The 27,081-nt window shown below is 37.1% G+C and overlaps 1 protein-coding gene and 1 long non-coding RNA gene across 7 annotated transcripts; one reads left to right on the plus strand and one right to left on the minus strand.

Moving 5' to 3' along the window:
• Positions 1 to 2,556: 2,556 nt before the first annotated feature.
• On the plus strand, positions 2,557 to 25,115 carry LOC148862725 (uncharacterized). Of its 6 annotated transcripts, none has more exons than XM_088978151.1 (20): positions 2,557 to 2,942; positions 9,125 to 10,705; positions 10,845 to 11,262; positions 11,893 to 12,104; positions 12,213 to 12,371; positions 12,519 to 12,635; positions 12,785 to 12,946; positions 13,042 to 14,166; positions 14,260 to 14,376; positions 14,466 to 14,783; positions 14,921 to 15,043; positions 15,194 to 15,355; positions 15,449 to 15,757; positions 15,830 to 16,735; positions 16,933 to 17,103; positions 17,204 to 17,443; positions 17,576 to 17,815; positions 17,914 to 18,159; positions 21,215 to 21,712; positions 21,799 to 25,115. In XM_088978151.1, the coding sequence occupies exons 1-20, from the start codon at positions 2,898 to 2,900 to the stop codon at positions 24,829 to 24,831; spliced, it is 10,182 nt and encodes a 3,393-aa protein (XP_088834277.1). In that variant the 5' UTR covers positions 2,557 to 2,897; the 3' UTR covers positions 24,832 to 25,115. The 6 variants fall into 6 exon arrangements, with proteins under 6 accessions (XP_088834277.1, XP_088834278.1, XP_088834275.1 ...); XM_088978152.1 differs by having other exon boundaries at positions 15,197 to 15,355; XM_088978154.1 differs by having other exon boundaries at positions 2,746 to 2,942; positions 9,125 to 9,287; positions 9,388 to 10,705; positions 15,449 to 16,735.
• On the minus strand, positions 14,635 to 17,293 carry LOC148862726 (uncharacterized). Its single transcript, XR_016109920.1, has 2 exons — positions 17,162 to 17,293; positions 14,635 to 17,020 (listed from the first exon to the last, which is right to left on the minus strand). It is a non-coding gene; the product is annotated as an uncharacterized LOC148862726 (long non-coding RNA).
• Positions 25,116 to 27,081: the final 1,966 nt, after the last annotated feature.

Consider the following 27,081-nt stretch of genomic DNA (forward strand, 5'->3'; position numbering starts at 1 on the left):
GGATTTGGTCCAATCTAATTCAGTCCAATGTGAGTTCATTATAAATGGACCAGGTCTAATCCAATCCAATGAATAATTTGGATCATTTTGGATTGGTTTAATTTTAATGTTTGAACTATTCAATTTATTCAAAATTATTTTTATTTATATTGGTTTCAACCCAAATTTGATCTATTGATACCTATATTCTTATCTTATATTAATGGATCAGATATTAGCTTAATCCCACCAAATTCAATATAAATTTATTATGGACGGATCAGGTCCAATCCAAACTAATAAATATTTTGGACTGCATTAATCCAATCCACTATATCTTTTTGGTCCGTCCAATCCATTCAAATTGATTTTGGGCAGGATGGGATCCAGTCCAAAACTGATCCATTGACACCCTTAACTGTATATTGCATTTTCCTTTACGTGTGGATCCATCCATATTGAATCACTACCCTAGCTTACAAATGGAGCAGCAGTCCATCAAAGAGAGTGGGGTCACCTAACAGTCTAAAGATAAATGTATGTACTGGTTGGACAGCTAATAGCTACAGCATGGATAAGGATTGTGACTGACATTTGAGTGGTATAGGGAAAAACAGAAATCCGATATTTTCCTGGGTGAATCTTCAAGGAGTACAGCTTTTCCCGAAAAGTTGATTGGGAAATTGAAAGGGGAAAAATATTTTCTTGACGGACCACCCAGAAAACCCCACTTGACTTCCAATCCAGATCAACCTACCAGGCCCAACATCTATTCTAGTCTAGACTGGCCAGTAAGTAGTTGTGAGTTGGGATCTCCTGCCAACAAAATAACATTCCAATAACCTACCAACATGATTTTGCACTCACGTTTCATTTTGAGACTAAGATCTATCATAAAAGTGGGATCCATCATGTATAAAATGTGTGGTATCAGATGATGTTGGAAGGGTGTTGAAAAGCATTTTATTGGTAGGTGATTTAGATTCATTAGCTGTATATTCTTGTGCATGGCATGTGATGCTTTCAAATTTCAACGACCACCCTCTCAGTCTCGGAGACATTTTGTCAAAAATGGTAAATGGAAGATGCAATGCTACGTATTATGGTTTTTAAAACTTAATCGGTCAGGGGTCCGACTACCAGTTCGAACAATTAACCAGTTGGTTCAGCAGTTTGCTGATCAAAATCAACAGTTTTGAAAGAAAAGCGATTTTAAGGAAAAACAGAACCAATCAGGTGACTGATTCCCGATTTTTCCAGTCTGATCCGGTTTTTAAAACCATGCTACATACGACTAGCTCTACCTATGATCGAATGTGGATACTTCATATATATAAATATCTTGATATACTCAAAACAATCAACTGATGTCCGTTTTACAAGTTTAATTTTGCAACTGCATAGAAGGCCTAGTTCAATATTTAGATTTTGAGATATTATTTGCAGTGCAATTTCATTCGCACTAATACAAATTAATGCATGATAGTGCAAAAGAGAAAAATGCAAATTCTGATTTGCTTTCACTTATCGTGGTTAATCTGTGCTGCAAACCAAAAAAAGAAGGTAAAAATTCAAAACAAAAAGAAATCAAAATTTGCACCCAAATCGTTTACACTGCAAACAAACGAGGCCTCAGAAATTAATTATTTCTAGATCAGGTGCACCATCTGTTTTATGAGGCCACATGAAGATTTAAATTTCTAAAAATGGAGTTATTGGGAGGTATCTAAAAATTGTGGGAAGTTCACTAAAGTCAGGGGAGGTTTTGAATACTTTTCCTTCTTCTTATTATTAAACCTGGAGCAATAATAAAAATGAACATTTGGTGCCGCTGCCCCAGTTGAAAATTATATTAACGGAGAGAATTCCTGGGGGCTTGAATGGTGGGACCATTTCCAGAGGCCAATTTTGACTATTTTATAATATTTTTTATTGGAAGATTCTCAAAATGAACTGAATTTAGATGCCTTCAGCTTCCAATTCATTAACTATCATTATCATTATCAGGTCATCATCTAAGAACAAAACATTTGTATTCATTAGAAGCTAAAAAAAAATTATGATCGTTACAACAAAACACTAATTGTTTTCTTTTCGTTTTTCTCCCCTTCTTCTTTATTTAATATTTTAATTGTTTTTAAATTCATGGCATCAATGATAATTTAGCTTCCTATGGTACCTAATTATGAATATTTTTAGAGATAACACAGAATAGCCATTAGAGGTACAAATGAGTTTAAGCCCACAGAATGAATTGAAAAAGACAGAAATGTCCATGTTGAAAATTAAACTAAAGTATGAAAGACGAGCAAACTGTATTTCAGTTCAGGGGAATTGTATCAGAATTCAGAACCACCCATTCTCAGGGGTGCGCTGTCTTTTGTCTGTGGGAGCTACAATTGTAATTTCCAAATAAAATAACATCTCACAGGCTTTTTTATAATCCTAGAAAGGGCCCAACAGCCCAGAGATTCTATTGCCCCTGACAAAAGTTGGGTCACCATGGGCTGTTGTACAGAAAATGGGTGAAGAAGAAGAGTTTTAGTCCAAGAATAATCTCTAGTTGTTTCTTTCTATTTCTAATTTCAAGATTTCAATGGAAGTTGTATCAACCAACATGAGCATAGCAATATGACTGATCAATCAGCTCAGTAGGACCATTGCTCATCTGGCAAATACTCAAAATAATGGAAAAATAACGTGGCATTTTGTCACTTCATGCCTACTTTCGCAATATTACACCCATCCAACACTATTTCCAACACCATGGCTAACAGGTTCAGAATTTCAAAGCCTCTCCAGTTATAGTTGCAAGATCTTTTCAGCACCAGGAAAATGAAGTATCTTACACAGTAAGCTCGTTTTCGAGGTTCGCTTTCAATCCCACCTTCATCTGAACCAGTCCTACTGCATGAACAATGGCAACAGGATCTGAAATATCATCAGAATCCGTATCTGTAACGGTAAGCTATGATCATTTAATTTGTTTTCTTCTTTGCTTGTTCTCTCCTTTGAAACTTGAACTTTACTGTATCACATACTCTGTACGATAAGAGGATAAGAAGTTGCTTCAGATGAATTACTTGGCTTTAGATTTAAAGTTGTCTTCTTGAGATACTGAGTTCATGAAAAACTGCAACAACTAGCATGATCTATAACCCTCTGGTTTGTTGAGACAGGTAGGAATCTTCAGGAAAAAACTGTAAATAAGACACCAAATTTGCACAACTATGAAGATGAAGCCTAGTCTGATTCTGAATATTCAGGAGAGCAAGAAATCCGAGACAAATACCCCACTTTGTTTTGCCTTCAGCTAAATAACTATAAAGAATGTTCTCCTTTTCTGGTTTCTTTTCGGTCAAACTCAGAATAAGAACCAATATGAATGAAATAAAAGGAAAATGAAGGTTTTTTTTTTTTTTACTTTTTTGCATTTTACGATCATTTAATTGCAAAGAAATATTTATAGTTGCTTTTAGTATACATCTTATTCTGATTTCTGAAAGAAAAAAGGTTTAGTTCATTTTGTTTATAATTTTTCTTAACCCTCTTGAGCTTTGTTCTTATTATTAGCATAAGGATTTTTTAATTTTAGCTGATTTACTATAAACATACTGTTATTGGTCTTCCTGTTCTTCTCTCTTGCTTTTTGAGGAGAAAACGAGAGCCATCTTTTTTATCACTTCAATTCCTTGATACAAATGAACCTTAGATACAAAAATGAGCCACACTTCCTAGTGTTTAATATAAAACAGTTTTAATACCCAACTAGAAATAACTTTTCAACGAAATTAATATAAGATTGAGGAAATATCAGGTGGACCATTGAGGCAGCACTCTACCAACAACATATTGTTGTATCGTTAGTGCACATGCAAGTAGGGCCGACCATATAGGTGGTTGAGATTTTTAAGTATTTTCCTATAAAGCAATCCTTTTAGTTTTAATTCTTTGGTAGGCATAAAACAATCCAATTAATAGACCGTAATTAACCTTTCATTGATGAATTTAACATCGATCCACGGGCAGCATTCATCTGACCTGTACGGTGGAGGTCAGATTTGTGAGATGGACTGAACTATAAAAATCCCTTGTTTCTTTTCTTTTTTATTATTACAGACTCCTGTTTCGGGATTTTGTTTGTCCAATAAAGCTAACAGGGAAGGTGCCAACTGGCTCAATTGGTAACTCTCTGTTGGAGATCAGGATTGAGTCCTGCCTTCAATCAGTTGTAGCCTTGTGGGTATCGAATAAGATTGATCATATATGTTAGACAATAAAAATCTATTCAAGAATTTCATCTAACAGCTTAAGCTTTTAGGTTAAATGGTTTTTTGATATGATATTAGAGCCTATTTGACAAAATGGTTTAATTATTATGGTGTATGGTTCTCATCACCCCTATTATAATTAATTAATTTTCAGAATAAGGTACCAATGGGTTTGTATTTGTCTATATTTCAAGCCTAATACGCTTTTGTGTGAAGGGACACATTATAGTATAAAAGCATATTCAGGGTTTTCACTGAACAGCTTAAGCTTTTAGGTGCATGGATGGCTCCTTGGCATGTATGATATTATAATATGTTAGTGTAAGAGCATGTAGTATGCATAAACGCCCAAAGAAGTGTTAACCATATTATATTATATGGTATTTGTATTTAACTTTTATGACTTGCACCAAAATCAAGACAAGTATCTATTTTAATAATATAAATAGATATATTATATAATTATATACAACTCTAATCTGGCAAAGCCTAGGGGTACCAAAGAAACCATCAAGTGTTCTTGTTTTTCAGTATTGATCATAGGGTTTCTCTGAGAAGATCTCTCCTGTTTCATAGCCAATGTTTTCAATCCACGGTTGAACTGGCTGGTCAGACCAATTGATTCATCACCTTGCCAGGTTTTCAGGCCAATTTAACCCTCGAATTGTTTATTTAAAATTGTTGATTCGGTCATTGACTTGGTGACCCGGCCAGTTGAATCATTTAATCATTTGACCCACTCATGGATTGGATAATAGTTTTCTTTTATCTTCACTTATTTATTAGAAACATTTTTTTTTCTACAAGTTTTTCTCTTTTTTGCATTTTTTCTATTTTATATTTTTATCATTTGATTTATGGTATCACAGTGAACTCATTTGACCAAATTGGTTGAACTGCCGACCCTCCACCGATCGAGAGGAAAAATGGTTACAATTTCAAATCATTTTTTGAAACATTGATTTCAGCCGCTTTGATGAATTGGGGTCCATTTGATTCGTAATCGAAATTGGAATGGTCCATTCCCATAATCTGTTTGGTTTAAACAGTAATAGGAATGAGAATTAAAATCAGCAGGAATGGGATTCCATTCCCAAGGGAGAGGCAGGGAATGAGGGAATGCCATTCCAGCAGGAATGGGAATGGGATTCTGATTCCGCCCAACCAAACAGTTGGAATCAGAATAGTCCATTCCGATTCCGATTCCAAACCCTTATTCCTACAAACCAAACGAACCCTAAATTACCTAGAATGGAGCTTTGCTTTCCCAGGTAGGAGCTGTTAGACAGTGACCTTGAGAATAGTATTTGAGTGGTAGGTCAGTAGTTCAACCACGGGTTTGGATCAAATATTTGAATTCATGGTGTTATAATTAAATAATAAAAATAGATAAAATATAGAAAAACAAATTACATGAGGAATTCTTTTCTTATTTCCCTAAATTCCTCACACTTCGAGATTCCGAAAGGAATAAAAAGGATATAGCTTCACTTCATCTATTCAAGGTTGAAAGTATTGATACACCCAATAAGGCGGAAGGGGTGTACTGGTATTTGAACCTCACACTTAATGTTATTATCTTTTTTTCCAAAACCTTTTTCAGAGGGTTTGGTCTAAGGCCTAGTTACCCCCTGAAATGGGTCTTGACCCCAAAGCATCTAAATTTTATGTATTAACAGGTCAGTGATATGATACTGTATGCTTAATGCGGGGCATATTGTGTCAAAATTTTGAACCTTGAGTCTATTCTATTTCTTTTATTTTAGTATATAGGCATGGATCATATCGAATTCGGTAAAGTATATCCAATCTGATTCGATAAGAAACCTGACCAAATTGAATTTGATAAAAATTTGTCAGATTTCCATAATTATGATTTGAGTTTGAATTCAAATATTTTATCAGATATCCAATTCAAATTGGATTGTAATAAAACAAACTTGATAATATATATATATATATATATATCCAATCTGATTCGATAAGAAACCTGACCAATTTGAATTTGATAAAAATTTGTCGGATTTCCATAATTATGATTTGAGTTTGAATTCAAATATTTTATCAGATATCCAATTCAAATTGGATTGTAAGAAAACAAACTTGATAATATCTATATCTATATATATATATAACTTTTATTCATGAAGAACAGCCATTATATAATATAATAAATTAATAATATATATAATGTTTCATAGCTAAGAGATCAGATAGGGTCCTGATTGTGATGGATCGAATCAGGGCATATTTAAACTCAATTAACAAAATGAATCGACTTTTCCGATTCAATATGATTTGTTAGAATCAAGAAAGGTATATGAATTTGGTTCTTACTAAATCGAGTTCGAATTAAAATCAGATCTTATCCGATTTATGTACAACCCTAATACATCATTGGGTTTTTCCTACATCAATATGGTATTTCTTTATCCCTCAACTAACTTCGCCTATGCATCTCATACTTGTATTAAAATAGCAACGAAGTCCTGAGGCCTTTTGTAAGCCTTTCTTTGCATTCAGATAACCAAATTTTAAAAAATTGTTCTGATTTAATCTTGCTACTAATTACCCTAACATTTTTGAGTTTCCAACATGTTCTTCACTTAGAAATCTAGAAAATAGCTCCTCCACTTTTCTTCTAAAATTTCACCAGAACTTTCTGATCTAATGCATTGATTTTACTGTTCCAGCTTTTTGTCCATGCATCTATTTTACATTCTTGTCACCCAATTATAGTAAAGGTCATAGTATGTCAAGCATAGCTTTGTTAAATTCCTAATACTTTTTACATCTTTCTAAATTCATTGTTTCAAACCTTCCCCGGAAACCCATGCACTAGACCCACTGTTGCTAGTGACTTTCTGAACTCCATTTACCTTAAGATGATTTATCTTTTTCTGTATATTTTCCAATTACCACTTTCTTTACTCTTGTATATACCCATCATCTCAATGTAATAATGCATTGATTTTTCGCCAAAAGCCCATACTCTGTTTTCCTTTCTCTGTCAACATGTACTCAATTTGCATTTTTCTCCTTTATATTCCACCACCCAAGTTTTGCACATCTTTCTCCCTTCATTCTCTTCCTCAAATAATACAATATACAACTAAGGGTGTAAATGGACCAGTTTTGGATTGGACCCCGTCTAGTCCAAAATCAATTTGGACGGATTGGATGAACCAACAAGACAGTCCAAAATATTTATTAGCTTGGATTGGACCTGGTCCATCCGTAATAAATTTATATTGGATTGGATTGGATTAAGCCAATATGCGGTCCATTAATATAAGATAAGAATATATGTGTTAATGGACCGGGTTTAGGTTGAAACCAATCTAAATCAAAACAAATTTGAACAGATTAAACGGTCCAGATATTAAATTGGACCAATCCAAAATGGTCCAAAATATTCATTGGATTGGATTGGACTGGACCTGTCCATTTATAATGGACTCACATTGGACTGGATTAGATTGGACCAAATCCAGTCCAATTAACACCCCTACATACAACCATCCAAACTATAGACCACCAACTTACCAAAAAAAGAAAACCTACACACCTACGTGTGCACGTTACTATTATGTATATACAGAAATTTGTACATTCCAACCCATCCGCTCTCATGACCATAGGTATCCACGACCAGCATGGGTAAAACCTTTTTTGCTTTTGTTAGCTAGTTGAGCTGTTTATACAAAGCCAAGCAACCTAATAATCTAAAATTTGGTAGCATATTGGGGACCCAAAAAGCTTTGCATGTTAAGACCCTCCACCCTCCATTGTGGTGCAATTTCCAGCACAAATGTCCTTACCAAGGTTCAAAATATCAATATGCCCGATACGCCGGTTGGGGCATATCAGGCAAATTGGTACTACTTTTTGGTGTGTTTTTTTTTTTTTTTCGCAACTGGTTCAGGGGGGGCGGTTTAGGGCTCCTCCACCCCCTGAACCAATCAGACCCCAATACACCCACTATAGGGGTGTATAGGAGTCATCCTGAAATGACACGTATCAGCCAATACGGACCGATACATGTCGATACTTTGAACCTTGGCCCTTACCATGTGCCAAATTAGCTTTTCTTTTTGAGAATTCTCGAATTAAAATTTGAAAGATTGAATAACCTATATATTGGCACACGTTAAGGCATTGGGTTGATTCTTGATGTATGGTCTGGAATGGCCACTGCATTCCTCCCCTGTATTTATTTGTGTGTGGACGAGTGTCATACTCCCGTCTGTGTGTCTTTATGTTCTGTCTGTGTGAATGTATACTTCTTTTCGTCAGGTTGAAACTGAAGGAGAAAATGGGATGTCGTATAATAGCTTATACTATCCACCATTTAGTGGTTGAATATGCGAGAGAACAGGGATTGAGTAACTGTAACCCTTTACCTTTAACAATTTATATGCTATATATAAGACTTTATGGAGGTTGTGGTTTTATTCATAACACGGTATAATGTTACTTGATGGTTCACTCGGTCCTTATGGTGTATATAACCAAGACTCTCTTTATGCCTATGGTGTTACAAGAAAATCATCAGTAGAATCTAAAGTTCATATTTCTGTTTTCTTTCATCATCATCTAAACCTTGTCCCAATAAACCTTGTCCCAACTATATGGGGTAAGATTGCATGAATCTGGTCATCCACTCCATTTTGTTCGGTGTCACATCCATTGTTAAAACTGTGAGCCCTTAAATCATTTCTTACTACTTCAACTCACATACTTTTTTATCTGCCCCTGGCTCTTCTAACCCCTTAAACCCGTAATAGATCATTTCTTACTGGTGCTGTAGATGGTCTAGTTTCCTTGATACAATATCTTTTGTTCTTGTAAGCATTCTTAAATCTTCTGCGCAGAAAACAGAAAGAGAATCCAGAGAGTTGAGCAGTAGTCAACTTGACACAACTATCCATGGATCTTCTTTAGGGGAACTGCAGAATGTTGAAGGTGGGCTTGACACACCAGATGAGATTATCAGGAAATCCACAAAAATAGAAGACTTCGAAGCAGCACCAAATGGTAAGAATGAAACTGTGAATCCCATTTTTGAAGGCAACATTAATACTTCTGAAGGTGAAAACTTTTTGGCATCACCCTCACTTTCCAATGTTGCTGCAAGAGAAATATGCGGAGCTTACGACATTGGTGAGGCCAATGAAGAACTGATAAAAGAGGGAGGGTTTGAAGAAGAAACCCAACTGCAGAAAGATCAAATAAGTGATGCTAAACAAGACAAACATGGCATCAAAGAAAGAGATAAGATTGATCCTGTCTCAGTAGACATGAGCTTAGAAAATGAAACAGAAGATGAAAAGTCTGAAAAAAGCTCTGAATTTCCACTAATAAAGAACCTTGAAGATCATGTGGGGGAGAAACTTTCTTCTTTACCTATATTGCCTGCCTCTGTTGAACAGAACTTGCAGGAAGGACAAATAAAAACAGGAGATGAAAGCAAGGTTGGTGAAAGAAATGGCACTCAGTTGGAAATACCTGGTCTAGATGCTGAAACCATTGTGGATGAACAGGCTTCCGTAGAAAACCCAAAAAATACTGAAGATGCAAAATTAGAGTTCAGAGGAAAGGTTATTCAAATACTCAAGGTAGTCCCACATCATGATCAAGAAGTTACATTTCTTACACCAGATTCTACTGGAGAAAGCTTGAAAGTAGATGTTGCAGAAGCTTGCATCAGGGGGGTGAGCAAAGACAGTAATGAAGTTACAGACATTACAACCATCAAACAGGATGTGGAACAGAACATTCAAGAAGCAGAATGCAAAGAGAAAGAGAAATCAACTAATTTAGCAGGAATGGAGAAAGGTTCCCAAGCAATCGGCCAAATTGAAAAGACAGAAGAAGAGAAACAACATGGAGAAGAAAGCCCAAAAGATAGCCTTGAAAGTTCCTCTATATCAACGGTCAAAATGAGTGCAAAGATCCAAAATGATGAAGAGGACACCTTAGTCAACAAGGAGGAAATCCATGATGAGCTTGATATCCCAAGTCTTGCAATGTCAACAGAAACAAGCTTAGAGAAAATTGAGCCACAAGAAGGTGGGGAGCATGAAGAGACCTCTAATCTTGCTTTGGAAAAGGAAAGTCCAGACTCAATTGACTCAAGCAAGAAGATAGGAAATGCTAAAAGAAGTATTGATCCTTTTTTCATTAAAGACAAAGAAACTGCACGAAGAGAAGACGAGAAGCTGATATTGTCAAAGTCAGAGGTTCCAACCGAGGAGTCTTGTGTGATAGAAGGAAAAGACCAAACTAACATTAATGAAAAAATCAAGGGTCTAGAGAACTGTGAAAGGACTTCCAAAGAAGAACTTGCTCAGCCAAGCTTGCAGAATGATGAATCAGATGTGGATAATCTTGAAAAACCATTGGCTGTGATGTCTGAGCAACTTCAGACAGCTGAAGAAGACAACAATGAGGGGGTTAGTGAAAAAAAAATCTTTCTACAAATTTCTTAAATTTCTTTGTTGTTTTTATAATGAATTGAATAGTTTCTGTTTTCTTTTCTTCTTTCTCTTCAATGTGGATGAACTTTTTTCTGATCTAGCATCAGTGGTGCAGAATCTAGAGGCAACTGATCCAAGTGAGATGACTGTGTGTAAGGAAATAGAGAGAACTAGCAAATACCTTGATGGCACATCTATTACACATTCATTGATTGAAGAAACTGCAGAAGCAAGTGAAGAACAAGAGAAAGTCGCCAATCTTGACAGAGCTCCTCTAGGAGAGGGAAAGCACATTGATGCACTGAGCAAAAGCATGGAGGAAGCAATTTTAGAACAAGAGAAAACTATAGACCGCACACCAACAGTAGGGTTGAACCTACAAACAAGTGGAGTGGAAGTTGAAAAACCTGAAAAGTTTGGTTCATTGTACCCTATGGAGAAATTGGAAATCATAGATTCCAGTGAGAAAATAATAGTGGAGATGGCAAAACAAGGAACTGATGAAACAAGATTGCATAAAATTGAAACAGAATGTGAGTTGCTTTAATTTTTTTTCCAATGCTCCTTGTTATAAGTTCATGCAAGTGGTAACAAAAACTAAATAATTCAAGTTGAACCCATTCAAAGGTGGCCTCTACTACCGAATGATAATGCTGCATGTGAGCTAGAAAATAAAATATTATGTCATGCAGAAAAAATACCAACCAACCATTATATACATGTAATAGAGTTTATGCATAATAAATAACAATACTCAAATTAGGTTCGGGATATGTGGTGTATCAGCAAGTGGATGGGGCCATAATACTATGAGTCCCCATTTAAGGATCTTCTTGTTCAATGGTCAATTTGGTTTTGATATTCACAGACATCCAATCTAGCTTAGAATTTATTAAATGGGACAGGAAAAATCTTAAAAATCAGATGGTTGTGATCATCTCACCTTTTCAACCATGCTAAATTATATTTTCAAAATTGGTTCTTGAACACCAGCATATATGTCATGTCTTGACATTTCATTATATGTGATATCTACATTATTTTGGACAATAGATAACTTTAAATTCACTATATATCCAGCAAGGAATCTCATAAAGGAAAAAAGAATATGAAAAAGAAGCTCTTCATCTGGGATTATGACTGTCTACAAACCTTATATGCAGGCAAGGACATTGAGAAAATAATAGAGGAAGACAGTCACATTATGGAACATAATACTCTATCTGCTGGAAATAAAACAGTTGATCATAATGGTGAAGAAGAGGAGGGAAATAACAGCCTGAGGAAATCAGACCCTGATATGAGAAGTGAAGATCAGAGTTACAAAACAGACAATACTAATGAGGCTGCAAAGAATGCAATCATAAACAAAGAGGTCTGGTCAAGGCATTAGAACTGAAATATTTCTCTCTTTTATTCCTTCCTTCTTTTCCCTTCTACACTTGTCTAAAATGTTGAAGCTTCTTTTTCAAATTTCACACAGGTTTCTGAACAACCTAAAATAGTTGGTCCACATGAAGAAGGCACTGAACAACAGGTCATAAATGAAGAAAGCACTGTTAATGATCTCTTGACAGAATCAATTGCAGAAGAAACTTCTAAAGAGGGTTCCCAAGAAGACCAAATAAAGCCCACTGGAGAGGTCATCTTCAGTACAAATTTACAATTTAATTTGACGCTTTCTTTTTTCTTACTCTCATTTCCTTATCTAAGTGGTAGCATGAAAGTTTGTGTTTTAGATTTTCTTCAACCATTTTTTGTTAAGTTCAAAATTTAATCTCTCAAACAGGTAAGTGAAGAATTTGTAACCAGTGAGGGTGAAAAAACAAAGAACAGGATAGTAGAGAACATCAGTGTTAAGGACAACTCCACTGGTCCTGTTAAAGAGAACTGTCAGGAAACTGAGGTTGGCCTTAATATGAAATTAGAAGCTTAATTTCTAGTGTTTCCTTTAAATTTTGTTGCTTTTCCCAATATAAATCATAACATTCTCTTTCTATCTTTCTTTTCCTTTTATTCACCTTCCTTTAAGTTCAAGCCTCATCTATTATGCAGATACCCAGGGAACTTGGCACTCACTGTGCAGAAGAGCAAACCGAGAAGCAGATTGTAAAGGAAGATAGCATTGTTGAGGACATCTCCAAGGTATCCAATGTAGAAGCAGTTAAAGAGAGCTCTCAGGAAGATGAAATGGAGGCAGAGAGACTCGATGAAGAGGTTAGAATGAACATGAAATTGAAGCTTTATCCATGGTTTTATTTTCCCAATTTAGTTTGTGTTTCAATTTCAACTTAAAATTATCTGGTAAATAGGTTAAAGACTTCAGTTTAGAACCATCAGAACGAAACATTGAAGCAATGGATTGCAGAGAGGAGGCAGATATGATTATTCTAAAGCATGAAACAGATGCAAATAAGAGCCTTGATCTTTCTTGCATTACAGAGGAGGAAATATGGAAGAAAGAAAACACTATGGATCATGTAGCATCTGAATCACAGGAAGTTGAACCGGAAAAAGAGAAGATGGAAGATGAGTGCAATCTTGTTTCTGATGAGAAAATTCTAGCAACAGCTGAGTCTGCAGAAAAGGAAATTTTTGGAGCAGAGCATCTAGATGAAGGTGGAAATGAAGAAAACATAATAAAGTCTGAAATGCTAGTGGGAGCTTCTGAAACAGTATCAAAATTTGAAGACAAGGGGGCTGAAATAACTAGTGGAACAGAGACCACTGCCAATAAGAAGAATTCAAATGAAGAGCTTGAGGATGAAGAAGGTGAAAATTTTAACTTCACTAAGTCAGACCCTGAAAAGAATATCTCTGAGTTTAAAGATGACATAATCTTACAAGGGAAGAAAACTATCGAATGTACAGATCCCAGTGAAGAGAGCAAACCAGAAATGTTGAAAGATGACAAAAATTCAGAGACAATCCCAGAGAAGATAAAATTGGATATAAAAAACTCATTTGATGAATTCTGTGAAGATCTTGAAAAGGCTGGTGCATGTGAAAACACTGAAAAGGATAACCTGGAGTTGGAGCAAGAGGAGGGTATTGTTAAGAAATTTGATGAAAGCATCCACGAAGGTGGAAAAGAAGACAAGGTCGAGAACGTGACAGTTAAATTAGATCGCAATCCCACAGATGTTGATTCAGGTGAGATTCTTGAAAGGGACTACGAATCAGTGGCTGAGGATCAAAGTCATGTCACAGTCCTGAAAACCGAAGAGAGCAAAATTCAGGAAGATAGTATGGCTATTAAGGACTACAATAATGCATCTTTTGAAAATCAAGTGGTTACTCAAAATTTTCAAGGAGATGAGCAACAAAGCACCAATATTGAGGGCATAGAACCCAAATTGGAGATAGAATATCACACTGGGGAAAAGGAGAAGGCAAATGAGGCCATCAAGAATGTTATTTCAAATGAAAGTGAAGAGGTTAGATGGTAAAACTTACAGTTTTTATCATCCATTTTCTTTTTAATACTTTCGTTTGTTATGTTGACATTTCCTGTTATACAAACAATTCAGGGAGATGACAAAGTTGATATAAAGAATACTGAGAAACAAGTCATAGAGGAAGAGGACAATGCCAAGGACCTCCATACAGAATCCCTTGGAGATAGGACACTTGAGGAGAGCTCAAATGTAAAGATTGAAGCCTAATTTCTCACATTTCCTTCCTTCCTTTTGCCTCTTCTTTGTATTATCACTAAGTTGCAATATGTTTTACATAGGTGGACTCTGATCTTGTATCAACTGAGTTGATCATCAAAGAAACAGCCATTGAGGAGACCACACATACAGCGACATTAAAAGATAAGGAAGAACTGAATAAGAACCCTGAATATTCTCCTCTTATAGAATCATCAAGAGAAGAAACAATAGAAAAAGAAAGTAGTCAGAAGCATATGGATGACTCTTCTGTTGTACCTGAGGTGTCTGAAGAACAGGTCGTAGATGAAGAAATTATTAACACCCTCTCCACGAGATCAGTTGCAGAAGAAGCAGTTAAGGAAGTGTCTCAGGAAGTCAAAAAAGAACCTGTAGGAGAGGTCAGCTTGAAAATAAATTTTGAAACCTAACCTCTGACATTTTAGTTCAAGTTTCTCTAAGCGGTAACTTGAAATTTTCCCTTTTCTCCTTTCTCTTGACACCTTTTGTTTAAGCTGAATTTTCATTCATAAAATAGGCACATGAAGAACTTGAGCCAACCAGTAAAAGTGAGGCCACCAAGAAAATGACTGTCGAGGAAGACAGTGCTGCTAAGGATCACTCTACAGTACCTGTCTCAGAAAACTCTCAGAAAGATGAGGTTAGTTTGGATAAGAGAGAGAAAGACTGTGTGTGTGTGTGTACTGCATGCTTGTTTTGGTGCATTCCATGCATATGTGCGTGCAAGCATGTGCCCATGCATGTATGTTTTTTTGTTTTCTGTCAATTTGAAACTTCATTTGTTATCCAGAAGTGCAGGGAACTAGGGACAGATGATGCAAGTGGGGTGACAGGAAAACAGATTGCAGAGAATGACGGCACCATTAAGGACATCTCAGTGGTGTCCATTGAAGAAGAAGCAGCTCGAGAGGGTTCTCAGGAAGACAAAATTGAGGCAGAGAGACTCAAAAATGTAATCTTGAAATCAAAAGGAAGATAAGGATGTAAAAATTGAATCTTAATCTCCCTCGTTTTTGTTTATGTATTAATTGTTAGCTTTCAACAGGTTAAAGAGTCTGAACAAATATCAATGGAGAAGAACTTTGAAGCAACAAATCACACAGAGGAGATAGAGGCAATGATGACTTCAATAAATGAAGAAGACTCAACTAACTGCCCCGATGCTTCCTGTGTAAGAGAAACATCAAGTGAAGAAGTACAACAGAAGGATAACAACGAGAAGCTTGCTGTTTCTGAAGAACAGATCAAAGAGGCTTTAGATAAAGAAGATAACAATAACAAAAACCTTGACATGGCACTTATCACTGTGGTGACAGGAGGGACAAGCTTGCAGGAAACTGAACCAGGAGGGCATGTAGGTGCTTCTAACTTTCCTTATGAAGAAAAAGATCTACCAACAACTGAAACAAACCCAACTGACTTACAGGGTATACATGTTGAACATGTCAAAATTGAGAAGACAACCAATTCAAGTGACAAAACAGAAAAGGAGATTCTAGCAGCAGAAAAAGTGATTAGAGATGAAGGTGAACCAGAAAGGAAGTGCGAAATGCAGGTAGAAGTTTCTGATACAGCACTGGGTTTTGATGACCAAGGTATTGAAATAACTACTCAAACAGAGCCTACTTCTAGTAAAGCTCCCTTAGATGACAAATCAGAAGAAAAGCTTCATGAAACTTCTACAATTGCATCCAAAGAACAGGAACTGGAGTCAATTGAAGAAAGTAAGAATATAAAAGATGAGGCTCCAGTGGAAAATGAAACACAAGATAAGGACAAAGAAATTGCTTTTTCTGCAAACACAATAGAAGAGATGTCCACGCAAAAAGAAGAGCTCAAGAAGCTTGAGGAAATTCCTCAAATGCAGTCCGATGATACTAAGAAGGAGAATCCAAATCAAGAGCTCCAGGAAGAAAAAGGTGAAAAGCTAAACAAGCCCACTGAATTAGATGCTGGAAAGCACATACCTGAATTAAATCATGATTCAACTTCAGAGGTAGAGATTACAAAAGATATTGAGGCCAGTGAAAATAGAAAAATGGAAACACTGAAAGATGAGGAAGGCTTGGAGGAAAGCTTGGAGAATGAAGGACAGCCATTTGACAAGGTACCAGAATATCTTGAAAAAACTGGTCCGGGTGCAAACACTGAAAAGGGTATCATGCAATTGGAGCCAGAGGATGATCGAGTTAAGAACATTGAAGAAAGCTTCAAGAAAAGTCCAAAAGAAAGTAAGTTGGAGAATACAGCCACTATATTGGACAAAACAGATGATAATGAAGAAACAATAGAAACTCCTGATGCTGGAAAGAATGGGAATCTTCAAGAAGAGGTCAAAGAAATATACGCTATCATATTTCAATTAACTTTTTTAATGTATATAACTTTCATTTTCAATGCATCATCATCATTTAATCCTTGTCCTAACTTTATGGAGTCATCCACATGAATCCTGTTTCACCATTCCAATCTGTTTAGTGCCATATCCATTTTATTGAAGCCTTTACTAATATAGAATCTTTCTAGCAGATCCTTGGAGATGTTGATCCAGGTGAAAAACTTGAAAGGTCCCATGAATCATTTGATGAAGAAAGTGAGAATCTTGAGAAAGCAGAACCTGAATTGAAGGTTGAAAATGATCATAATGAGCAAGTAAATAAATTAAATGACACTGCAAGAGAAGAAATTTCAAAAGAAGAGGTAATATTAAGTATAAGAACTGTAGTTCCGTTCATTTCCTCTTAGTTGTTTTACTCACTTTTTTGAGTTTTCCAGCTTAAAAGCGCTGTTCATTGTGCAGTTATCTAAAGGGCTCAAGGATGCTTCTGCAAGCGAGGAATTTTCAGAACAGATCTCAGAGGAAAATGGAGCTCTCAATAACCTGTGCCTCAAACTTGTCAATGAAGAAACAATTAAGGAGAATATTCAAGAAAGCAAAAAGGAGGAAAATAAGGTTGAAGAACAAGCAACTGCATTGGAGCATGAAGATCAGAGTAAAGCATTGGAGGTTGTAGATGAACAAAAAGAGAAACTAAATCTGGTAAGTGAGATTACAACATTGACGTTTACAAGTAAGAGATCATATGGACCATAAGAAGGGAAGATTCAATTAGTTTCCTTCCTATCCTTGTGTGTGTATATTGTTTGTAATATTGAAGCTTTACCACTATAGGTTCCCAAGGAACTCAAGGATGTAGGAGCAAGTGAGAGCACTGAAAAAGAGGTCACAGAGGAAAAGGGAGTTTCCCTGGGCCCGTACCTAGTTTCTCTAGAAGAAAAGACATATAAGGAAAGCCAGGAAGATGAAAAAGGAGAAAAGGCAACAACTAAATTGGACACTGAAGATCAGAATTATGATTTGGAGGTTGAAGAACCAGATCGAGCAAATGAGTCTGAAACTTTAAACGGAGAGGTCTGGTGGTGTATAAGAACTCAAAACATTATTTATTCTACATATCATTTATTTATTTTCCACTTTCTGTTTGGTTGAAAGGTTTATCTCTTAAACAGGTTTCTAATGAACTTGACGATGCTGGTTCAATTCAGAAAACTGAAAAGAAAATTATAGAGGAAGAGCAAGCCCTGAAGGAAACTTGCAGAGAATTTTGTGTTGATGAAATTATCAGAAGCCATCAAGAGGATGAAAAAGAGGGCAAGAAGATTGGGGAGGAGGGAAGCAAAATGGTCTCTGGAGACAAGAATGGTGAAGAGATAGGCAAAAATGCTACCACAAAATACAGTATCGCAAAGGAAGAGGTTATATTTCAAGTTTTGAATTTGGAATCTCTTATACCTTCTTCTCACCCCTCTACCTCTCTATTAAGCATCATTCTTTGGTCATTAGCAACAGCTATGATTGTAATAAACTTTGAAATAACTAGCAAGAGTTAAAATCAGGAATAGTCAGGATAAGAGTGAATGAAAGTAAAACTTGAACTTAATTCAATTATTTAGGGAACTAAGATGCATTAGGTATTTAGGTCATGGTATTGGAAATAGCAGGGCAGATCCTTGTAATCTGTTGGACCATGAGTAATACTACTGTCTACAAAGCAACAACGTGTTTGCACTTTGAGCTGGCCTACATGGAGACATTCAAATAAGCCCTAGCTTCTGTCTCCCTTGTACATCTTGAGGAGACAAAATGGTCACCTCCTATACTGCATAAGCTTTTATATTTTATGGAAAACCTTGGTTCCAGCTCCAGCTTCTCTTTTCTACTTCTCCTTCAATTGGTGCTTTCAGCCTCAAACAGATTTTCATGGTAGATTAAATTCCTTTCCTTGCTTGTTCTGCTTTAAACCTATTAACCATGAAAAGACATGGAAACCTTCATTCTCAGTGCTTGAACACCTGCAACCAAATTTCTACTTTTCTTGGTTCATCACTGACAGATCAATTATGTAAAGCTGTTAAACTTACCAGCAGCCAAACCCTACTCAATTCAATTAAATCCTTCTTTCTTTCTTCTTTCTTCTTTCTTCTTTCTTCTTTCTTCTTCTTTTTTTTATTTCATGTTCTTATCTTGGCTTCCTATTTTTTTATGTTGTCTTCCTATCTTGTCTTCTTTCTTCTTTCTTGTCTTCCTATTTTTTATCTTGGCTTCCTATTTCTCACTTAGAACAATCATCCTGCACCAAATCACTCCTACTTAGTGCAGTCGTGATCTTTTAATGCACATTTTTTTATCAATAACAGTGCATTTTATTAAAAATTGAGAAAGTACAGAAATAAGGAGCTAAAAAAACTTAACTCCCCAATACATCAAAGTACATTAAAGTACACCCAACTGAAACCAACTACAAAACAGCCCAAAAAATAGAGTTTCTGTTCACCCCTTGCCTAGCTAAGTCATCTGCCAATGAGTTTGCACTTCTCTTTGTCCATGTACATCTAACTTCCATGTCCTTACTCAGCCACTTAAATTTCCTCTTTTCATTGTTGTAGTTCCAGAGCTTGGAGTTGTCCTCTTTTAACTAGTTCACTACAATTTCAGAATCACCTTCTATGATCAATTTCTTGAAATGCGTGTCTTTGACCCTTTGTACTCCTTCAAGAGCTCCGAATATCTCGGCCCTCAAGGAGTTTCCCACCCCAATTAGGCCAGAATACATAGCTAACATATTCCCTTTTTCATCTCTTATCACTCCCCCTATTCCAGAGGGCCTTGGATTGCCCAAACTACTACCATCAAAGTTCAGTTTGATAAACCCGCTTGGTGGAGGGGTCCAACAAGAACTTGAAGCTTTCTTACTTGAAGTTGATTCTGCAATTTCCTTCCAATTCCTTAGCATCACATCAACTGAGAACTCAGCAAACAGCTCCAAAGTTTTTAATCAATGTATTACCCTTATGTGAATAATCTCCAATATTACTTCCAAGCTTCCTTCTTTGTCTAGAAAAATCCGCGAATTTCTCTCCTCCCAAACAGTCCAACAAACTGCAGCCCTTACACATCTCCACATAACCTTTGCCCTTTTTGTTGAGAAGTTGGGCATGGAAGTGAATAAGCTTTGCACATTCAAAGAGGGAGTCCACTTGCACCCAAACAAAGAAGTAAACCATTCCCAAATAGCTTTAACAAACTGACAGGAAATTAGTAAATGGTATCCAGACTCGCCATCGGATTTACAGAGGACACACTAATGAGGAGACAAACAACTATTGGGTCTTTTTCTTTGAAGTAAATCTCCTGTATTAAACTCTTTCCAGAAAGGCTTCCCAACAAAAACTCCCAACCTTGGAAGGTATAGGTTGACTCCACACTTCTTTAACAGGGAATGACTCCACACTCCACACTCCCAACTATTGGATCTTTTAATGCACATGATCAAACAATCTATGCCAACCTTCTACCGCATTGTCATCTATCAGTCACCTCTAGGTTTCCATGTGATGCATGTATACCTGATTCTGTTCTTCCTGATCTTGTTATCAATCCTTCTCAACTATAAGGATGAGCTATTTATTGGTCCTACTACTTCGAATTTTATGGATTTAAAATTCTCACTTGATCATAAAGATCCAACAACCTCAGGTATTGGCCTGCAATATCATGATTATTTATGCATAACAGTTAGGGAAACAAACATTAATTAGGTACAACTGACTTGTCATTCATGATTATTTATTGTCTATAGGAAAATATTATTTTCATTGTGCTCTGTGTTTAGCAAATGGAAGATTTCATTTCAAGGTTTCAGTAAATCTTTACCTTTAAAAAAATGTAATGAGCACTTCATTTTTCTTATAATCAAATGAGACACATTAAGAAACATAAGTGCAAGATACAAATTAAGATGAAATTGACATAATAGCAGAACCAGCATAACCTAATTAGAGAACTTTGTTGATAAGACAGCAAAGTTGAGTGGTGTTTGATCTTTCCTTAGAGTTAGACCTAAACTTAATTTCTCCAAAGTTACCATTTAGCAATATATCTTTGGTGTTTACTTCTCCATTTCAGAGTGCATTTGCGGAGAGTAGAAAGATACTCAATAGTCTTGATTGCCAATGAGTATATAGACCCTATAATGCAAAGTAGCCTTGAGTATCCTCTGTAAGACTTGGAGAAGGCTTATCATGTAAGCCGGAGCTTCATTGGATATTTGCTTGGCAGAACAAGGCTTCTTCTGCATGTATAATTGTGTCTCCTGCATGTTTTGTATCCTTGTTAATGGTCATGTAACTGACTCTAACCATGTCCCATGGGCGTGGTCTTGTGCTCTTTGAATGGGTAACCAAACATATAATTGACAGATGGGCTTGTCATTTCTCATATCTATTAATTGAAAGTCAACATTCCATGCAGGTTAAAAGCTCTCATTTTGTACTAGAAGAGCAGAAGTTAGAAATGGCAGGCTCTAACAACCAGATAGAAACTGTGACCATGGAAGACAAGGGAGAACCACAAGACAAAGTAGGCAATGAAACTGAAGAAATCTCTGAAATTGTGCCTAAAATATTGATTCATGAAAGAGTCAAGACCAATGAAGATGAAGCTGAAAGTACAACTGAATATACAAGTGCTCAAAAAGACCTCATTGAAGTTGAGAAGCTTAAGAATACTTGCTCTAACTTGGAATCCAGTTCAAGTGACATTACTGAAGACTTGCACAAAACAGATGAAGAGGTTCCAAACAGTAACCATGACACAGCTCAAACGGAGGCTTCATTTGAAGAAAAGCCAGAGAATGGAAGTCAGGTCATAAGAGATGACGAAATAAAAACTTTAATACCTGCCAAGCAAGCAGAAACTGAATTGAACATCCAAAAAGAAGAAAGAGAAGGAAGGCACTTTAGCGATGAGGTGAGTCTTAAAGCTACTGAAATTAGAGCTTTCTGTAATATAAGAAATTCTTGGAGTAAGTTTTTGACATTTCTTCTATTATGCAGGCTCCTGTAGAAGAAATTCTAAAGAAAGAAGATGAAGAGAAGCATGATGATGGAAAGATTCACAAAACAATATGCGCAGAAAATAATGGAGAAGCCCAAGTTCCAGAAAAGGAAGACATGGTAGTCATATTATCTACTGAACAAGCAACTGAAGGGAGAGATATTACAGATGATGCTGAGGTGTTTGACGTCTTGCCTGATATCCAGCCTCCGGCTGAAGAGGTATCACCAAAAGCAAGCACAAGAAAGGTTCCAGAAATCACCGACTCTCCCCAGAGCATCGAGACATTCCAAAAGGCCTCTGATGCAATACTTGAAGAAAGGACCACAAGAAAAGAAGTTTCAGTTTCTACTGAACAAGCAACTGAAGGGAGAGATGTTACAGATGATGCTGAGGTGTTTGATGTCTTGCCTGATATCCAACCTCCAGCTGAAGAGGTATCACCAAAAGCAAGCACAAAAAAGGTTCCAGAAATCACTGACTCTCCCCAGAGCATCGAGACATTCCAAAAGGCCTCTGATGCAATACTTGAAGAAAGGACCACAAGAAAAGAAGTTTCAGTTTCTACTGAACAAGCAACTGAAGGGAGAGATATTACAGATGATGCTGAGGTGTTTGATGTATTGCCTGATATCCAACCTCCAGCTGAAGAGGTATCACCAAAAGCAAGCACAAAGAAGGTTCCAGAAATCACTGACTCTCCCCAGAGCATCGAGACATTCCAAAAGGCCTCTGATGCAATACTTGAAGAAAGGACCACAAGAAAAGAAGTTTCAGTTTCTACTGAACAAGCAACTGAAGGGAGAGATATTACAGGTGATGCTGAGGTGTTTGATGTCTTGCCTGATATCCAACCTCCAGCCGAAGAGGTATCACCAAAAGCAAGCACAAAAAAGGTTCCAGAAATCACTGACTCTCCCCGGAGCATCGAGACATTCCAAAAGGCCTCTGATGCAATACTTGAAGAAAGGACCACAAGAAAAGAAGTTTCAGTTTCTACTGAACAAGCAACTGAAGGGAGAGATATTACAGATGATGCTGAGGTGTTTGATGTATTGCCTGATATCCAACCTCCAGCTGAAGAGGTATCACCAAAAGCAAGCACAAAAAAGGTTCCAGAAATCACTGACTCTCCCCAGAGCATCGAGACATTCCAAAAGACCTCTGATGCAATACTTGAAGAAAGGACCACAAGAAAAGAAGTTTCAGTTTCTACTGAACAAGCAACTGAAGGGAGAGATATTACAGATGATGCTGAGGTGTTTGATGTCTTGCCTGATATCCAACCTCCAGCTGAAGAGGTATCACCAAAAGCAAGCACAAAAAGGGTTCCAGAAATCACTGACTCTCCCCAGAGCATCGAGACATTCCAAAAGGCCTCTGATGCAATACTTGAAGAAAGGGCCACAAGAGAAGTTTCAGTTTCTACTGAACAAGCAACTGAAGGGAGAGATATTACAGATGATGCTGAGGTGTTTGATGTCTTGCCTGATATCCAACCTCCAGCTGAAGAGGTATCACCAAAAGCAAGCACAAAAAAGGTTCCAGAAATCACCGACTCTCCCCAGAGCATCGAGACATTCCAAAAGGCCTCTGATGCAATACTTGAAGAAAGGACCACAAGAAAAGAAGTTTCAGTTTCTACTGAACAAGCAACTGAAGGGAGAGATATTACAGATGATGCTGAGGTGTTTGATGTATTGCCTGATATCCAACCTCCAGCTGAAGAGGTATCACCAAAAGCAAGCACAAAGAAGGTTCCAGAAATCACTGACTCTCCCCAGAGCATCGAGACATTCCAAAAGGCCTCTGATGCAATACTTGAAGAAAGGACCACAAGAAAAGAAGTTTCAGTTTCTACTGAACAAGCAACTGAAGGGAGAGACATTACAGATGATGCTGAGGTGTTTGATGTCTTGCCTGATATCCAACCTCCAGCCGAAGAGGTATCACCAAAAGCAAGCACAAAAAAAGTTCCAGAAATCACTGACTCTCCCCAGAGCATCGAGACATTCCAAAAGGCCTCTGATGCAATACTTGAAGAAAGGGCCACAAGAAAAGAAGTTTCAGTTTCTACTGAACAAGCAACTGAAGGGAGAGATATTACAGATGATGCTGAGGTGTTTGATGTATTGCCTGATATCCAACCTCCAGCTGAAGAGGTATCACCAAAAGCAAGCACAAAAAAGGTTCCAGAAATCACTGACTCTCCCCAGAGCATCGAGACATTCCAAAAGGCCTCTGATGCAATACTTGAAGAAAGGACCACAAGAAAAGAAGTTTCAGTTTCTACTGAACAAGCAACTGAAGGGAGAGATATTACAGATGATGCTGAGGTGTTTGATGTCTTGCCTGATATCCAACCTCCAGCTGAAGAGGTATCACCAAAAGCAAGCACAAAGAAGGTTCCAGAAATCACTGACTCTCCCCAGAGCATCGAGACATTCCAAAAGGCCTCTGATGCAATACTTGAAGAAAGGACCACAGGAAAAGAAGTTTCAGTTGAGAGCACAGAAACAAATATTCAGACTGAAGAGAGAGATATTGTATCCATGTCACAGCATCCAACTGAGAAGACCTTGCAAGAAGCTGAAGTGGAATATCAGAGACCTGGAGAAGTTTCAGAAATTGAGCCAGGAGAGAAGGTAACATTGGATACGGATAAGGTTTCACTATTCGATCTCCTGCAGAGATCCACAACAGAAACCTTGCAGATGGTTGCACAGGATATGAAGCCACAAGGCAGTGATGAAGAATTGCATAACGAACAGCAACAAACCAATCAAGCAGCAGGAGAAAAAACAGATGAAGAGAAAGATGAAGAGGAAGAAGATGGAGACAGAAAGGCAGACTCGGGCTCTGATGCTCCAGTAATTGTAGAAGCCCTTAAAGATGTGGATATTAAGCCAACCCATAAGAAATCTCACAACATATTATCTGGTGTTGGCTCCAAGGTTAAGCACTCAATTGCCAAAGTGAAAAAGGTCATCACTGGTAAGTCATCCCACCCAAAGGCACCATCGCCAAAATGAGAAAGAAAACTTTTGGCAGTTATAACCAAAGGAGGTGAATGACGGACCTAGTTTGAAATTTCACAACATATTAGTAGCCTTTTTGTTAGTGCGACATTTTCCTGAGGTTTGAGCATGGTGTGTACTTGTACATTGTGAATAGTTTCTGTTAGGTTCCTTCCTGCATATTTATTTCTACGAAGTCAGTTCAATTCGATTGTAAAGAGTTCGTTTTACTGGAGAACATGATTGTGGCTTGTATATATGTAAATTAAATGGACCAGTGAGGTATCATACACTCTCTATTGCATCTGTAAGACAATTGGGATTGTCTCAACCTGCTAAGTCGAATCCGCTCTCAAACTCAACCAACTATAAGAACATATGTTTCACTTTCAGGAAAAGCAGAAGAAACAGTAACTGAGTTTATAAATGGAAGTTCCACGGTTCTCCCACGTATGACTAATAGATTGATTTTTAGCTCGATCTTCAAACGATAAAGCAGATCAATTCCAAGAACAGAAGGCAAAAATTTTAAATAAAAATCGTTCAACATAATACTGTAACGGTAATGTGTGACAGACACGCACGAAGAGAGAAATGAACCTCGCATTCTTCTGCTTCATCTAATCATCTCCTCCTTCTTCAAACCTCGTCTCGTCGTCCTCCTCCTTTCTTATTTTTACACCACATGTTCTATAACGTGGTTTCCTTCACGTCTGGACTGAATTGACTCATGGATGTCGAACCAAGATCGACTGATTTTTGAAATCCATATACGAGGCAGCATCTTTGACTTAGCCATGAGACAGAAAGTGCATCAAATGGACGAACCAGAGCAATGACGAGTGATTCGACGGTTTAGACTTGTTCGCTACATATGATCTTCGGCCCCATTGATTCGAAAATTTTCTTGTCAATACTACTTGATAATCATAATATTCATTCATTTGTTTTTATTCGATAGGGATTGCTCCTTTTCACGGTGGATACGAGAAACCACATCACTCGTGTTACATTCCTACCATGAAAAGGAAAAACGACGTGATTAAATGAGCATTTCTTCTTTTTCGAAGGGAATCCAAGGATTAGCCGAGTGTTTAGGGTTTTTTAGCTTTATTTTAAGGTGTAGGATTGGTTGTCAGGGGTTTAGGGTTTTAAATTTAGGGTTTAAATGTAAATCAAGAGGTGGTGGTCGGACGTGAGTTGTCTTTGAAAAAAGCCAGAAAAGCCAGAACGCCCAAACCACTGCTCAAATATAAAGCTAATCTGAATAACTTCTCCAAAACACCGGTGCTCCACCACTGCAAGTTCAATTAATACAATGCACCCCGATCATAAAACCCTCCAAACGGGCTTAGGGGCTCTCTTTTTTTTTTTTTTTAATAAAACAAAAAGAGGTGCTGCACAAGACGGGGGTAACACAACCCCACGAATCACACAAATAAATTAAACCAAGACCCCAAGGGGATTACTATGATTAAAAGAAATACATTCATCATCTGCTGAAAGAGCTTCTCCTCTAGCAATCCTACTCTACCCCTTCGACTGAGATGATCTCTGCACAATAGGCATTCCCTAACAATGTTGATAATGGTCCACGGCAGGCACACTTGACAGGTGGTGGTCGAACGAACTCTCACTCATTTTACTGCGTTTGTTGCAAATGACCTAAGCCTTGTCGAGCAATCTGGATTCTCGGATTCTTAGTCTCCTTTATTGGGACTGATCTAAAATTGAGCTGAACTTGCTCTCCCGGAACTTGCTTGTTTTTCCTTGTATGTTATCCAAATAGAGTCATCGTTCATTTTAAAAAAAGGAACAAGAAAAAAGAGCAGAATAAGAATGAAAAAGAACAAAAACTCATCTAGTCTTGAACTGAAGCTAGTTGTTCAGTGAGATTGTGGATATCCTATCATGTTTCTTTCAATTCCTTTTATGTCATTTTTCAGTCCCCCGCCTTACCCTCACTAACAAGAAAATGAACTGAGGAAATAAAGAAAGTACAACTAAAAAATAAAAAATCAGCTTTAGTAATACTAAACGATTATTAGAGACGATATATGCATTCATCAAGAAAAAAATAGAGACAATATATGCTCTTCACTTCAGGTAAGAACCATGTTAATGGTTTGCCTTCACTTCATGGAGCTTTTCTCGCCCTTTTCGCTGAAAGAGCTTTTCATTGATAGATTTCTGTTATCTGTGATTCTTTTTACTACTACTGACTGAATGGCATGCGCAGAAGGGTGGAAGGAAGACAGATGGAAC

Source organism: Nelumbo lutea, chromosome 3, assembly GCF_056320005.1.
Source record: "Nelumbo lutea isolate HS-2025 chromosome 3, American lotus-T2T, whole genome shotgun sequence".
NCBI classification, from domain to species: Eukaryota; Viridiplantae; Streptophyta; class Magnoliopsida; order Proteales; family Nelumbonaceae; genus Nelumbo; species Nelumbo lutea.

Excerpts from the sequence above, each read along its gene's own strand:
- LOC148862725 (XM_088978149.1), top strand. The coding sequence starts at position 2,898 with ATGGCAACAGGATCTGAAATATCATCAGAATCCGTATCTGTAACG. Across the intron at positions 12,372-12,518 it reads AAATAAAGCCCACTGGAGAG|GTAAGTGAAGAATTTGTAAC; the intron begins GTCATCTTCAGT and ends TCTCTCAAACAG. Across the intron at positions 21,713-21,798 it reads GAAGGCACTTTAGCGATGAG|GCTCCTGTAGAAGAAATTCT; the intron begins GTGAGTCTTAAA and ends TCTATTATGCAG.